Below are 17,135 nucleotides of genomic sequence, written 5' to 3' on the forward strand. Positions count from 1 at the left end.
CCTCCCCTGAACGGGTGCTGGAGAGAACGTTTCCATACAAACCAAACACAAACTATCCTCTTCATCTGATGAAGATTCCTCCTCCTGTCTCTTTCTCTTCTGTTCTTTCTTCTTCCCCAGCTGGGGTGGAGTGCACTGGGGTGCAGTAGCCTTGGCAACTGGTCTAGTTTGGGATACTCTGGGTCGTTTTGATTTTGTTGCCCTTTTTCTCTTTTGCATGCTAGCTGCCTTTCCTGCTCAATTCTCTCCTTCTCTGGGGTGTCAGTGATGATACAGCTTGACATTTTCTTTTGTTATTGGGTTCCTTTCCTGGCTGCACCCTTTGGATAACATGTGACAACCAACCCCCCAAAAATTGTGATGACCAACCCCAACTGGAATCTATTGCTAGCATCAAGGCCAACAACCATCTGACAACTAATTAGCTTGCTAAAAACAATCTAAACTATAGCTTACCCTTCACACTTTTTTAGGGTAAAAAGTGTTTAGTTATAAACCCATTGTGTAAAAGCCTAGAAGAAAAATACTGAGGAGCTAAATATTTTCAATTTGACATGAAACACACTAACAGTCCTCTCACCTCAAATGCAGCAGTCTAACTCCAAGGAAGACTATGTAGGTGACCTCTGATCCCAGTTGTGGATATTTACGTACCAAAATTTCTCAGACAGCGCCTTCTGGTTCCGAGATATAACGATTGTGACAACCTACCCGTGTGACAAATTACCCCGTTCTCCCCTATTCTGAAAATAAATCTTGTTGGCCTACACTAGCATGCTTTTTTACAAATAACTCAATAGTTGAAATAATACAATATGTTTTCCCCTTAAAATGACTAAATGTATTTCAAAGACAGTAACATTGTGGCACTTCTGTAAACTTACTGCAACTTGGCTGGGCCATCACTCTCATGCATTCATCAGACTTTTCTCTGCGCCGTCTGAGCTGATGGATAGGTTGTGTTGCCACGGTGATGTGAAGTCTTAAACTGTTCTTGCTTTGCACAGCAATTATTTCTGTTCAGCTAAATATCCCCATAGAACAGCGCTCCGTTTATTTTCGCAACCAGCTCAGTGTCTGTTTGCTTCTGCTTGGGGACACATGCGCACATTTATTTACCGCTTGGTAGTACATCAATTGTGCAGCACTAAAAAAAAATAAAATTAAAAATTATTTTATTTATTTTTTATTGTTTTGGTCTGTCAGTAGTCAAGGCGGGGCACTGGGGGAAACACTGCAGTCTTCCTTTACAAACACAAGTGGAATAATGGGTCGTTTTAATTAGCTCACTGAATTCTAGCTTGGTACGGTTACCCCCACAAAAAACTCTTTAGTCTTGCCCAGGAGATTACACACAGTGGTGTATCTCTAACATGGAAATTATTCTGTCGATCAATCAACGGACTGCAGTGTGTAGCTCCACCCTTTTGTGACCCTTTTTAGGTTTTTAATCCCAACAATAGATTGACGAAAATAGCGGCTCTGCATGCTTATTTTGCGACCCTTCCCAACTAATGAACGTGGAAACACAAATAAAAGCCAGTGAAGCGGAATCCTAATGCTTCAGCTTACCAAGACATTTTGGTTCAATGCTTCAAACTTTGTGGGAATAGTTTGGGAAAGGTCCTTTCAGTGCACTAAGCAGGGTCCATTAAGGCATGGCTGGATGAGTTTGGTGTGTGAAGAACATGACTGGTCAACACAAAGCCCCAACCTCAACCCCGTCCAACAGCTGTGTGATGAATTAGAAACGGTCAATACGTAACCCTTATCCCAGTACACCCAGCAGCTGTGTTTTCAGAGCGCAGCACACTGTCGCCTAACAGCTGGAGCCACCAGACTTAGAACTAAGAGCGAGTGATATAAACATCAAACACACAGGTTAATTATTATTATAAGGTATGGGCACGAGTAATGTATTAAAAGATGGAAGGGATGGCATTAATTTCATTTTATGCTAACCTTTAAGGTTTTAAGCTTTGATGAGCCTCTTTCTGTCTCCTCCTTTTTTTCTTCTCCATTAATCGGCAATCAATCGTTTAATTTTTACACACACGCACATGTAGGCATGTAGCGATGTCACACATTTACGCACAGAGGTTTAACCACAGAACGGCACATGCAGGAGGGAGAGAAAAAAGCAGTTTGGTCTCCTGCAGTCCAGTGAAGTGGAGACACATACAGACAAAAAGCGCTTCACCAACAGAAACACTTTCATTTTAATATGCAGCTGTCTCACCGGCTCTATGAGGCTTGCGTCTCAGCTGTGGTGCGGTGCTCAGCACGATCATTGGCACGGCAAATAAGCATGTTCACGCACTATTACCAGTACGACTTGGTAAAAATTACACACGCACACTCCCAAAAATAGCATATGCTCCATTTTTAGGAATTTAGCGTTCCCGGACTAAATTCTGCAACGCCATTGGAAATAAAAACTGCAGCAGGTAAAATAAATATCATTTAAATACCGGTTAATACACAATTAACTCACCAAAACAGCCAAATTAGGTCTAAGTCCTACCATAGAGCCTATAGCTCATGATTCTTGAAACATTGCACTAAAGACCCTATATTCAGAGGTCGCATCTCTCGAGTAATCATTTGCATTTGAATTATTTTAATACATTTGAAATTGTCAATAGCATAAAGTGAGATCTGGTCTATTGATGAAGTCCCCACTAGGGATGAAAAACAATGAAGCAGAAATATATGACATTAGACTTTAGACTTTATTGTCCCCAAGGGGAAATTCTTCTTCACGTCACAGGTACATTTATGTATTTGTTGTTTTTAACTTGTCATAATCATCACATTAACAATTGCAATTTTCTCTTGGTTTCTCCTTGTGTAAATGTCTAGAGCCCTGAAGGGAGTGATGAGGGTTGGAGTCCTGGCCAAAGGGTTGCTTCTTCGTGGGGACAAGAATGTCAACCTAGTCTTACTATGCTCAGAGAAGCCCACCAAGAGCCTCCTCACCCGCATTGTGGAGCACCTCCCCAAACAATTAACAGTACTATCTTTGAAAATATCCCACTACAATTGATTTTTGCAGTGGCCATTCTAAAATGAACCTTCCTTAGGCTTTCTAAGACACCTCTTTACTTTTGGTTTATAGAATATTAGTATAGGATTTTATGTGTTGCACAAACGGGCATCACTGTGTGTCATACTCTTAATACGTACAGGTAAAGGTAGGTATCGGAGATATCCACTTATTTTGACAATGTGATTTTGACAACAAGCATTCTTCAGAATTGCTGACTAAAGAGGATTTAAAGACTGCTTCGATTGTAGTGTTAAGTTAGAAAAAAGATGGGAATTGGAAAAAAGAAAGAAAAGTCTTTGTTATTTCGTCATTTTAGGAGGGTATACAGAATTAAGCTCAACTGCTATACAATGTAGCTTGTAGGTCAGTTAAGCTTAATTCAGTTTCCCCTTCAAAATGACAAAAAAATAGCAAAGACTTTTTGAACAACTGTACCTTTTCTTTTTTGAGTGGCCACTGAACATAAATGACTGTCAATTAGTTGTGTGCTATGAACTTTGAAATGACGATGGCACATTTACAACCTTCTTTCCAGATTGTTACACCAGAAAAATATGAGCTGAAGGGATCTATCGAGGAAGCAGCCATCATTCTGACATCCTGTACCGAGCAAAAGATGCAAGTGACCATCACACTGACTTCACCTCTCATCCGAGAGGAGAATGGCCATGATGGAGGTTCAGCTCTCCCCTTTTGCACTTTTTTCTTGTCTCTTCTTGTCTATCCCTCTATAAAATCACTTTCAATATGTCGGCGGACGGCCTCAAGAGCACTTTGCTGCTGGCACTGCACAATTTGCTTTTGTTGGGCTGTAAATTCAATTGACCTAGCAACTTCCTCTTAACTTCTAAACATTTTTGGTTTTGGAAATCTATTTGGAAAAATATTTGACAACTGGGTTGCAGTTTAGTTGTCTCTTTTCTGTAGTTTGGTTTGCATTGTCTATGACCTGCAAATTAAATTTTTAATACAAAAAGAAAGCATCACAATGGCGGCATTGTTTAATGGGACATTAGACTTGACAATTTTTCACTGATCCATAGCTCCCTTTAATGATGTGAGGCAGATCACTCGATCTGAACAGATGAAAGAAGCAGTGCCAGCAGTATTGCTCTTAACCTCTTTGCTGTGTAACTACTACATCTCAAATGCTATCTTTATGCTTTAAACAAAGCATGATCAGTGTTTGCATTTTGTTCAGTCAAATTATTCCCAGGTGAGATTATACTTTTGTTTCCTGTGCTCCAGGGAATTGTTTCCATTTTTATTGTTAGCTATAATCATTGGGAGACCTGCATTCCATCTTCTCTCCAAAACTTCAAGATGAGATAAGGAGACCAAAAAAAAAATCAAATACCCCACTGTAGACATTTCTGTTTCATTTGGCAAAGATGGTAAAGATGTTTGAATTTGCAACACTTTTGCAAATCAAGATTTGGCAGAATAAATTTGATGTTTTCCCTCTGGAAACAAATATTCCTTTCCTGTACTGGTGATCAGTTCACTTTGCTGAGGTCCCCTGTTCCTGAAGTGCTCCCCTCAGATGATTGACAGGTTCCTTTACACACACAACACTCCCAATTTGGCGTAATAGGAGATCACTATTAGACTTTTTCATCAAAAATGAAAGCTTTTGACACGTGTTTGTTCTTTTGATGACTGACACTGACAATGTAAATATGAGGACAGATTTGAAGATGACCCATTTTCTCTATTGAGCAATGTAAGGAATCGTGAAAAATATATATTTTTCAAAAATTTAAAATTATTCTTAGGGGAGTATTGTTAAGTGTTTTAAGTACGAAGGCAATGGCGGAGGAATCTTTGGTTGGACCGGAGTACAGCCCTTGGTAAACAGTCAGTGCGGTTACATGGCACAACTAGATTGGATTATCACATATATCGAACAAGACACTCGAACGGACCGTGTCACTTGTCTGAGTATACATGGCCTTTCAGAAATCGGATAAATGTCCGATGCATGGCTGTCTCAACTATGCTAGGTGGCGCTGTAGCCCTTTCAACCATGCTTTCAACAAGTGGTTTTAGAGCCACGTCCGGTTCTCTTCCGTCAATAACCCATGGTGTAGCCTATCACGCGCAGGCACACAAGCACAGAACGAGAAGTCCGATATGCGATATCCGATCCCTGTATACATGCAGAGAGAAAGCCGACAATGAACGAATTATCTAGGTGTTCTTATCCGACTTCTCTTGTCCGTTATTGTGCCGATTTGTGTCCGAAGTAGATCGGATAAAGGTGTTTACATGCAGTTTAAAAGTCCTGTTGAAGTCTTATTCGTTTAGTTATCCGATTATAAGTCTGCATGTAAACGCACTGACTGACTTATTCCAACTACTGATGTTAGGTATGCATGCAGTGAGATCTTCTTAACCCTAATTTGTTGGCTGGTAGTTCTCAACTTTTGTCATGGTTTGTTTCTTCTCTTCAGAAAACCATTGCTTCCTCCTTTTCTTTTCTTTGTAGTAAGATGTAACTCCCAAAAAGATAATTTTATTACTTTTAAACAAATCAAAAATTTGTTATTTTCAGAGCATTGTATCCCATTTGAGGTTTAGTGGTGCCCCAACTGCTTCGGAAAGGATTTTTGACCAAGGTTTTCTCACATCCCAAAAACTTTGCCACACCTACTATTGCCATTTATTTGATCAAGTCACTCTTCCCTTCCTTTGTCTCTGGAACAAGTTTCATACTAATAACCAGTAAGCCAAGGAATTTTCCTCTGTCCCAATGCTTCAGCCAATCTCCAAACTCCCATTGTTCTTATCAAGGTAATGGTAAGCTTTACAACACAATTACCTGATTAAGGGCATTGGCTTTAAGACATTTGTAATCTAAAACCATACAATGAAACTACTTTTTACAAACGGATCAGTCGATTTGTCTTAACATTTTTGATTCTCTATATTAATACCCCTTTGACAGTTTGATTTGAATTGACTGGCAATTTGTATTTATTCAACATTGGTATGTGTGGCAATGAGTTTGTTCTTTGCCAGCCTTGCTGACCTGGTCAAACACCCATTCCTCGTCACCATTTTGACACTTCAAATCCATTTTTAGATGTAACCTCGGGTATGGTGAAAGACCCAGCGGACGTCTTGGACAGGCAAAAATGCCTTGACGCTCTGGCTGCTCTGCGCCACGCTAAGTGGTTCCAGGTTCGCAACATAATTTTACTTTTCTTATTGTAGCCTTATGAGATGAATTATTTGTGTATTTATTTATTTGTGTTTTACACATTTGCTTTTTAAATGTGATAATGAGGAAAATGTAATATTTGAAAAAAAAAAAAAAAAATTCAAGGATGCCACTTATTACAACAAAGATCTGGTTAATGTCCATAACGTGTATCTGTATGTGTGTATATATATATGTGTATATATATATATATATACATGTGTGTGTATATATATATATACAGGTCCTTCTCATATAATTAGCATATTGTGATAAAGTTGATTATTTTCCATAATGTAATGATAATAATTGAACTTTCATATATTTTAGATTCATTGCACACCAACTGAAATATTTCAGGTCTTTTGTTGTTTTAATACTGATGATTTTGGCATACAGCTCATGAAAACCCCAAATTCCTATCTCAAAAAATTAGCATATCATGAAAAGGTACTCTAAACGAGCTCTTAACCTAATCATCTGAATCAACTAATTAACTCTAAACACCTGCAAAAGATTCCTGAGGCTTTTAAAAACTCCCAGCCTGGTTCATTACTCAAAACCGCAATCATGGGTAAGACTGCCAACCTGACTGCTGTCCAGAAGGCCATCATTGACACCCTCAAGCAAGAGGGTAAGACACAGAAAGAAATTTCTGAGCGAATAGGCTGTTCCCAGAGTGCTGTATCAAGGCACCTCAGTGGGAAGTCTGTGGGAAGGAAAAAGTGTGGCAGAAAACGCAGCACAACCAGAAGAGGTGACCGGACCCTGAGGAGGATTGTGGAGAAGGGCCGATTCCAGACCTTGGGGGACCTGCGGAAGCAGTGGACTGAGTCTGGAGTAGAAACATCCAGAGCCACCGTGCACAGGCGTGTGCAGGAAATGGGCTACAGGTGCCGCATTCCCCAGGTCAAGCCACTTTTGAACCAGAAACAGCGGCAGAAGCGCCTGACCTGGGCTACAGAGAAGCAGCACTGGACTGTTGCTCAGTGGTCCAAAGTACTTTTTTCGGATGAAAGCAAATTTTGCATGTCATTCGGAAATCAAGGTGCCAGAGTCTGGAGGAAGACTGGGGAGAAGGAAATGCCAAAATGCCTGAAGTCCAGTGTCAAGTACCCACAGTCAGTGATGGTCTGGGGTGCCATGTCAGCTGCTGGTGTTGGTCCACTGTGTTTTATCAAAGGCAGGGTCAATGCAGCTAGCTATCAGGAGATTTTGGAGCACTTCATGCTTCCATTTGCTGAAATGCTTTATGAAGACCTGGCACCTGCTCACAGTGCCAAAACCACTGGTAAATGGTTTACTGACCATGGTATTACTGTGCTCAATTGGCCTGCCAACTCTCCTGACCTGAACCCCATAGAGAATCTGTGGGATATTGTGAAGAGGAAGTTGAGAGACACCAGACCCAACACTGTGGATGAGCTTAAGGCCGCTATCGAAGCATCCTGGGCCTCCATAACACCTCAGCAGTGCCATAGGCTGATTGCCTCCATGCCACGCCGCATTGAAACTGTCATTTCTGCGAAAGGATTCCCGACCAAGTATTGAGTGCATAACTGAACATAATTATTTGAAGGTTGACTTTTTTGTATTAAAAACACTTTTCTTTTATTGGTCGAATGAAATATGCTAATTCTTTGAGATAGGGATTTTTGGTTTTTCTTTACTTTTTTGCCAAAACCATCAATATTAAAACAATAAAAGGCTTGAACTACTTCAGTTGTGTGTAATGAATCTAAAATATATGAAAGTCTAATGTTTATCAGTACATTACAGAAAATATTGAACTTTATCACAATATGCTAATTATATGAGAAGGACCTGTATATACATGTGTATATATGTATATATATATGTATGTGTGTGTGTATACAAATCTGTTTATTTTAATCTCTCATATGAAAAAGAATGGCATCCTTGTATTCCCTTTTCAATTTCCCAAGTACTGCATTATAGTTACATGTGATTCCATAAGGCTGCACAATAACTTGCCCAAAATTGTGCCACCAAGAAATGCTTTCATGTTCAACGTTTGTATTGTTTTATTCTATATTTTTGTAGAATATGGATTGAGAGAAAAAGGAACATCTGAGTAGTTTCCTGTGATTCTGCTACCTTAGTAAAAGCACAGGCAAAGTCAAATGGATTTCCTTGGTTCTTTCAGTCCCTATGCTCTCCTCTCAGGTGGACTCTTGTACTTTTAAGTACCCGTTTGTCAGAAACCTGGATAAACCTGGGGTCAGGGTTTAGAAGATGGCAAGAAAAGTCCTCATTTCTTGTGCATCTTGCAAACTTTGAACTCCCTTACTAACTGTGAGGTACAAGGCTACTGGGAATGGCAGCTTATTTCAAAGTCAAATGGCTCATACAGACCTTAAATCTGCCTCAAGCTTCCATTATGCACAGTAGTGTTTGGACCTATGACGAAGTGTGTCCCTTGTTTGCTCCATCTCTTCTCTCTTGTTTGGTGTGTTAACTTGACTTTATTGCATCAAAAGGCTAGAGCCAATGGGCTTCAGTCCTGTGTGGTCATCATCAGGATCCTCAGAGACCTGTGTCAGCGAGTTCCCACGTGGTCAACCTTCCCAGGATGGGTAAATTTCTGCTTTCTAAATGCCTCTTTGCACTGCGACCGATAAGAGTTGCATCACAGTGGGCCTAGATTATTGCCGTGCTTGTTTCTAGGATTTCTTTAGATTGAAAACAGGTCTTACATGTATCAACATTGTCATGAGATTTGAATTGTCCACATTATCACACATGCAGCAAAACTATAAACAACCAGAAAACATCTCATTAGCAGCAAAAATATAAACTTTAATTTATAAATACTTTAAACTTAACTTTTTACCCAGGGGGCAAAGTGATTTTATGGACATGGAGCGTTGTAAAAGGTTGTTCACCAAAAATGATATCTAGGACCTTCCACGATCACAACCTGGGTGGACAACCTTGTCAACAAGCTGCGGGAAAGCTACAGCGGGCCGACATAGCAAATCAGAACCACTGTTTAAGTGAATGGGGGTGAATGGGGATGGGCTAATGGGGAATTCTTTTAACTTATAGATATCATTATGAAACTTTGCCAGTTGATTATTGACATTAAAACAAAAACTTTTTGTATTACAGTATTTTCCAAAATGTTTAAATAAATATGAAAAATCATCAACATCTTACTAATGATGCGAAAATTTGCATATCTGCAAAGCCCCAAAATCTAGATGTTGGAAGAAAACCAAGTCAATTTGTTTTTGAATGTTGAAAACAAAACAAGTGTCCAACTGCCTGAAGCCTTTCCTAATCACAGTTCAAATTTGATCAATAACCCATAGAAAATACATTTTTTACACAGTTACATTTCATGTGCCATGGACCAAAAGTGTCCTTTTGGAGTCTCCAGCTGGTATTTTAGGAAACGGCTAGACATTCCCTTGAAAAAAACAGTGTAAAAAATTCATTTTCTATTCTGTTATTGATCAAATTTGAACTGTGATTAGGAAAGGCTTCAGGCAGTTGGACACTTGTTTTGTTCTCAAAATTTAAAAATAAATTGACTTTGTTTTTGTCCAACATCTAGATTTTGGGGCTTTAATATGCAAATTTACGCATCATTAGTAAGATATTGATGATTTTTCATATTTATTCAAACCTTTTGGAAAATACTGTAATACAAAAAGTTGTTGTTTTAATGTCAGTAATCAACTGGCAAAGTTTCATAATGATATCTATAAGTTTAAAAAATTCCCTATTAGCCCATCCCCATTCACTTAAACAGTGGTTCTGATATGCTTTATGTCGGCCCGCTGTAGCTTTCCAGCAGCTTGTTGACAAGGTTGTCCACCCAGGTTGTGATCTTGGAAGGTCCTGGATATAATTTCTGGTGAACAACCTTTTACAACGCTCCATGTCTGTTTTTCAAAAAAAAGGGGTTTTGCCCCCTAGGTATTTATAAGCAGCCACAAAACTGAGAGCTTTGTAGTAGGGATGCACTGAAATGAAACTTTACTACATTGTAGCCATTTCGGAGCTGATAGCGATATTGGATGGGTCCTTTCCCTACATACATGTAAGCCATCTTCACTGTCTTGACCTTTTCAGGCCATGGAGCTCCTTGTTGAGAAGGCCATCAGTAGTGCTTCTACCCCCCTCAGTCCTGGTGATGCACTGAGGCGTATCTTTGAATGTATTTCATGTGGGATTTTACTCCCTGGTAAGCCTTTTTACCCATTCTGCTATGCATTGATTAATGGTCTACTTATTAACAAAATTAAATGATTTAGATTCTTGAGATGATGTAGTGTGTAGAGTACATTCTTTCTCATAGAACTCTGTTGTATTGATATAGAGGACAACCAAAAAAAACAGGAAATAAATGTTCTAATGGTGTTTTATTTTTCTTAACAGGTGGGCCAGGATTGGCTGATCCTTGTGAAAAGAAACCTGTGGATACCCTCACACTCATGGGAGAACAACAGAGAGAGGACATTACCTCAAGTTCCCAAGTAAATACTCGCATACAATGACCAAAACAATGTTGGATGAGTTAGTTGTTGTGATTGGTTTAGTTGATCTTCTTTCATCAAGATGGCAACCTCTGCTCAAAGTGAGCTACTTTGTTTTGACTAGAAGTAACTGTTTTCAAATCTTTCTATACAGTTTGCTCTGAGGCTGCTGGCATTCCGTCAGATTCATAAAGTGTTGGGTATGGATCCTCTACCAGCGATTAACCCTCGCTTCAACATCCGCAACAGCCGCAAGCGTCGCCGTGACAACAGTGATGGGACAGACAGCTTTGAGGGTGAAGGCAAAAAGGACAAGAAAGATTATGAAAATTTCTAAGCTTCGCTTTACAAATTTAAAGCAATCTACATAAAAAAATGTACTAACATGCTCTACTTCTGTGTGCTGGCTAAGGTCTAATGTTGCTGTTTTTTCTTTTTAAATTTGTTTCCCTTTTTTAAGCTACAGATGTATCAGTGAAATTGCAGGCTCGCTCTGTATTACACTAACAAACAAGTCAATTTTAGTACTGTTTTAGTTGTAGATTTCTTAATGTTGGGGTTCTGTATTGTGGAACAGCACGACTAGAAATGATTATACAGATGAATGAAGGCATTGACATTAGTTTTTTCAGAATTGGACTGTGTTCTTACTGTTGTGAAGCATTATTAGGCCAACTTCATTTTCAGTGTTTTACTTTGAATATGATTTGGTGCTTAATGCAAGTAATGTTTGATGCTCTGGTCTAATGTTTCAATGCAAGGCTACACTTCTAAACGAGATGAAAGACCTATGAGGCATTGCACAAAGGTTCAGAAGAACTGTTATTAGATCTTTGTTACTAGTGAAGTCGTCAGCCCTAAATGTAGTTGTCAATTCATTTTCAAATATATATGAAAGTATTTGTCATTAAATAGATAATGCTTTTCTTTGTGCAAAACAGCCATTTTCACATAGCTTACTTTCATGGCTGTAAAATGTTTTCCTGTTAAATAAGGACGTTTATTGGCTTGCTTGCTTCTTAACTTGGTTAGGTGCTAATTTAAGTTTAATACTTGCAATTAGAATAAAATCATGACTTGGGAGGAACTGTATGTTATTGCCCTTCAGTGTTTGTCCTGTTGTATGCTTGCCGTGCTTTGTTCTTTGTTTCGCAATCCCATTAGCAGAATAAATACATTTCCAGATCAAAGAATCGTGTATCTTTTGCTAACTACTTGTGTTACTGCTACTTTCTCAATAAGAAAAAGTGTATAGATGTAAGCGGTTTACTAGCAGTATGTTATAGATTGGCATAGAAGTCTGGGTATTTTCTCACTGAGCTATCTCCAGTCTGACATGACAATGTGTATCTCCAGTCGACATGACAATGTGTATTCTAACACTGGTGTAAATCTACAGAGGCAGGTCCCTATGTCTGCCAAGAGTGGGCAGGTATAGTCTGTGTACATAAAAATGAATTCACAATCACAGCATTTCACAGCCTCTCAACAATCGGCTCTTACGTCATCACAGTCAAACATTTCCAGACAGACTGAAATATTAATTATTGTATAATTTTTTTTGTATTTATTATTAGGAATTAGGGGGAAGTGCTTTCATTAAAGCGTGCGACGCATGTTTTTCAAGGAGTCTAAGTATGTCGTTTGACACCGATCCAGCTTGTAAACCTTTAGGCCGCCTCATATGTCACATGATCCAGTGCTATAAGCTGTTACAAACATACCACATACCACCATGCTCTTGTGCTATAAAACATTTAGAATCGACTTATACGAAGATGTGCATGGACGCTCACATATTTACTTCGTTTGTAAAAAGACTTGATATGTAAAAATACAGAGCGCAACATAGCGTAGTTAATAAATTGTAAAAAATAAAGCACACAGAAGTATTAAGTGATGTTGTAAAGTTTACATTTTGACCGGCTCTCCTTGACTACCAGTGTGTGAGCTAAGCTAACCTGGATGAGCGACCTTTGCCCATTTATTTATTTATTTATTTTTTGGGCATTTTTATGCTTTATTGATAGTGCAGAGAGACAGGTAAAATGGGGCAAAGAGGGGAGTGACATGCAGAGAACGGCCGCGGGCGGGAATCGAACCCGGGTCTGCTGCTGGGCCCGGCCCGGGGGGATGCCCTACCAACTGAGCTAAGGGCGCCCCCCTTTGCCCATTTCTAAATATAAAATGCTCACACAGTTACAGGAATGGTTTCTGTTGAGTTCTCGAGCTGTCGAGTGAGGCGAAAAGGTTGAAGTTTTCCTTGAAGACCGACACCTTGATAGCATTTCAATACAAAATCACTGGATTACTTTACTATAAGTTTTGTGTCCGGGGGCCGTAATCAAACTAAAAATCTGTTACATGTGAGCCCCGCCCCCCCCCCCCCCCCCCCCCCCCCCACCCCTGTAACTAAAAGTGTACAACTTGGTACATGTCTATTGTGGATGTTCACATTAAAACTTATATAAAAACTAGGGCTGTCAAAATTAACGCGTTAACGCAAGGTGATTAATTTCTGGAATTAACGGCGTTAATTTTTTTAACGCATGCGCAGAATGATCCGCCCGTACATCCCACCGGCTCTGTACTACAGTCATCTAGCGTCGTAGCTGACCCAGGATCAGTAGCTGCGCGCAGACAAACATAGCAGCACGTTAGCCCATGCCGTGTTTTAAAGTTTTAACCTTCCTCTCGTTTTGGTTTTCAAATCCATAAAAGAACCACTTACATTTTGTTTATTGCATCAAGATTTCTTGACTTTGTCAGGAACCTCTATTTCAACAAAATAAAAAAATATAAAAAAAATTCACTTAATTATAAAATGCTCTGGTGGAAATTATAACACTGGTGGTGTTAGGGTCGTTTTCGACCTGGTTATAAACTTAGATTAAAAAAACCAATAACGAGCCAAAACTGAAATCATAAGTGCACTGTCATCCAACACAATGACAGTCAGCTCCTCTCCCAATCATGTGAGCTCTGGGGGGTTCTCATTTTGACTTTTTTTGCCCTTATATCTGCATAACACCGAAAACAAACAGACGGGCATATCCAGACATGTGAGGTCAATTCAGTGTAGAGTTGGTGACTTGCAGAGTACACATATCCTATTTGCAGCATTCAAAAATGAGGAGATATACAGTGAGCCAAGTTCTGGATCATGTTTTTGGTGAAAATGGCCACCTGATTCTAAAAATAAGAGGTGTAAGGTCTGCCGAAGCAGTAAGGACAGAAAGATAGACTTATTGTGCTTTACTGTAAAGGTGTGGTGGGCGCGTTGAAAAATCCTATTTTTGCATAGGGAACCATTGGTTTAGGCGCGAGGATCCGTTGGCCGCGGCAAAGCGTCGCTTTGGGCGCGTTACCAAAGCGTCAACGCGCCAGCAAAGCGTCAAAAAAAGATGAAAAAATGTAACTTTCAACGCTCCAGCGCGTGACGTTTAGCCGCGTTGGCCAATCAGCGGTGAGCTTGACCCGACGTCACTGGCAGAGAGCCGGAGGACAGAAAAATCTCAGACAAAATGGAGGAGCAAATAATCACCGCTGTGTTTGCGAGACCGTGACAAACACCGAGTAGGAAATGTATTTACGGCTGGCTGCCTGGTGCTGTATGAAGCCGCTCGGGGTTACAAGACGTGGGGAAAGTGAACCAGGAGAATGGGCTTCCTGGTTAATTCAGTGAATATGTGTGGCTGATAAACCAAGTTAGCGCCGGTCGGATAGCATTAGTTAACTCACCCGGTTGTGTGCGGCCACCACCTCCATATAATGAAGCCAAACATAACGGCTTAGTCCGGGGAACTTTCACAACGAGTACAGCGAAGCACCGGTGTTTATGCCTATATCTACGCCAGCCACGGTCCCCTGTCACAGCCAGGTAGGGTAATGTAGGCTAGTTGCCTTTATTTTCTACTGCCCTGCACACAATGCTGCTGTAAATGTGTTTGGTATGGTGCTGCCTTGCTGTTTGTGTTCATTTCCGAGTGGCGTGAATCTGTTTTAAGGCTATTTGTTCTGTTCAGTTGCTGTTTATTTGTCTTTTGGCACAATTGTTGGCCGTGTTGTTGTTGTTTTTGTGCGGACATGATCGCTGTTGTGTCGGGTCGGTTCTGATCGCAGCCATGGTTGATTAGGGCAGTGCTTCTCAATTATTTTCTGTCATGCCCCCCCTAGGGGACCGAAATTTTTTCGCGCCCCCCCCTAAATTGAAATACTATTGAGAACCTGCCAATATTTATTTATTTATCTGTACAAAACCACTGCATGAGTTTCTGGCACGAGCATTCTGCATACAATCACCTTATTATCAAATTAGATAACAAAAATTTGCTGAGATAACTTCTGCAGCAAAAACATTCAAAGTTTCAGTTTATTAGCTCAATTTGTAACATTTAAACAAGACTGCTCAGTCTGTGTGAATCTCAGGACAGAGAAACAAGAGCAAATGATTCACTGAGGTTTGCAAATTTAAACTGTAAACATAGTTAAGGTGGTGTTTTTTTTATTATTATAGGCCAATAGGCCTTCTGTCATGCGATAACCAATAATTCATTAACGTTATTATTAGTCTACTTGCTTGATTTCTTTTTAAATAACCTACAGAGACACTTGGAGACACATGTGGACATTTATTTACTGCAAATCACGGCCTTTCGCGCGGATATGACCATACACAAGCACACAGCGCTTGCTAGCACTTAAAAAAAAAAAAAAGCATTTTTTTTTTTTTTTGTTAGTTGGAAATCAAGGCAGCCCGCGCCCCCCCTGACAACTCACGACGCCCCCCCAGGGGGGCGCGCCCCACCATTTGAGAAGCACTGGATCAGGGGAATAAATATATGGGGGGGAGACTAGCTGCGAAGCGTTGGAGGGACGCGTTGAACCACTTTTTGACACAAAATGACCAAGCGCCAGATCGGGCGCGTTGGTCGCTTTGGCCCAAAGCGCCAACGCGCCCGGTGTGTTCTCAGCTTAAGAAATATCTCTGCAAAGAACACTGAAAGTGTTGCTCTTTGCCACACATCTGAACACACAACCATACACATGCACACAGAGACTTTTACTCTGTTTTTTTTTTACTAGTTTTGGAACTAGTAATTGATTTCGATTGGTTTGATTTGTTGATTGGTTGTTGTTTATTTGACCTTGCAAATATATATTTTGTGTTGTGACTTGTTCTGGTTTTCATTGTGTGTTTGTATAATGCTGAAATAAAAGTTGTTTTGCTGTTTTCTGAAATAAATATTTATGGGTCGTTATTGACCAGTAACACCATAGATGTTAAAAAGGTCAATAATATTATTATGAAAAAATAAATAAAACTAATTTAGCCCTTCAGTGCATCTTAGGCCTTTTTTGGTACATTTTGGTTTTTCATTTCACAACTGCTGAGGCTGTGTTCATGCAAATGGCTTCATATTTGGTCAAGGCTAATGTTTTCTGACCAATTTATGAATTTTAACCTCAATTCATTAATTTACACTATAATGCACTGTATATTAATTTTCCTCACAGTCAGCCTCCTTGGCCAAAAAAGCCCCTCATTGACTCCCATTCAAACGACATTTTTTGACCCTGCTGCCAATAGCTGATAGAAACCAGATTTTTTTTGTTTTGTTTTATTTCCTTGCACTAATGTCTTGAAAACTTAAATTTTTTTTTTTTTTTTAATTGCATCGGTTTTCTCTCATATACCATTGGTTTTAATTACAGGCTGAGATTTAATATTGCTCTCCTCTGCTACTAGCCACTGCAGGCCACATGAATAAATTGTTTCAGTTAAAATGCTCTCTCTGTATTCTTAGTGATGGCATAGTATAGTATAGATGTGTTTTTCGACAAATAAGTGTGTGTGCGTGTCTGTGTGTGTATCCAAACACGGACACTCAAATTCACATAGAGAAAAAAAGTTCAGTGTAAATCCATAAAAACTGCATGTTTTGATCCCATGGTCAATTGAGGTTAAATACATGAATTTGGTAATATTAGACATTCATCCTGTTCTTATACCTTGAAATTTTACATTTTTACTATTTTACAGCTGATGCGTGAATTTCATCCTTATAGGCCTGAAGAGCAAAGATACCCCTAGTGGAAACGAGGGAACTGTGATTCATTTTGTATTGTTATTAGTTGTAAAGGCTATAGGCAGGACTTAATTCATAAAACATCTGAAAAAATCATTAAAATATTAAATTTCAAGTTATAAGAGCAGGATGAATGTGTAATATTACCATATTCACAAACTTATCCTCAATTAACCATGGGATCGAAACATGCTGTTTTCATGGATTTACATTGAGCTGTATTTCTATGTGAATTTCACTATCTGTTATTTGATACACACACAGGCACACATATTCACAAATACATATTT

General features: G+C 39.5%; 1 protein-coding gene across 2 annotated transcripts in view; it reads left to right on the forward strand.

The window, feature by feature from the left end:
- zfr (zinc finger RNA binding protein) overlaps positions 1–11,939 on the forward strand; it is a 90,128-nt gene extending 78,189 nt beyond the window's left edge. Inside the window, exons 14-20 of one of the 2 annotated variants that reach the window (XM_080044572.1) lie at positions 2,863–3,013; positions 3,585–3,726; positions 6,135–6,232; positions 8,753–8,848; positions 10,353–10,464; positions 10,659–10,756; positions 10,911–11,939. In XM_080044572.1, coding sequence (XP_079900698.1) covers positions 2,863–3,013; positions 3,585–3,726; positions 6,135–6,232; positions 8,753–8,848; positions 10,353–10,464; positions 10,659–10,756; positions 10,911–11,093 — 880 coding nt within the window. In that variant the 3' untranslated portion in view covers positions 11,094–11,939. Of the gene's footprint in view, positions 1–2,862; positions 3,014–3,584; positions 3,727–6,134; positions 6,233–8,752; positions 8,849–10,352; positions 10,465–10,658; positions 10,757–10,910 lie in introns of those variants that run through there. The other variant, XR_013845277.1, reaches the window with a different exon arrangement.
- Positions 11,940–17,135: the final 5,196 nt, after the last annotated feature.

The sequence above is a fragment of the Ammodytes marinus genome (assembly GCF_949987685.1).
Source record: "Ammodytes marinus genome assembly, chromosome: 2".
NCBI classification, from domain to species: Eukaryota; Metazoa; Chordata; class Actinopteri; order Uranoscopiformes; family Ammodytidae; genus Ammodytes; species Ammodytes marinus.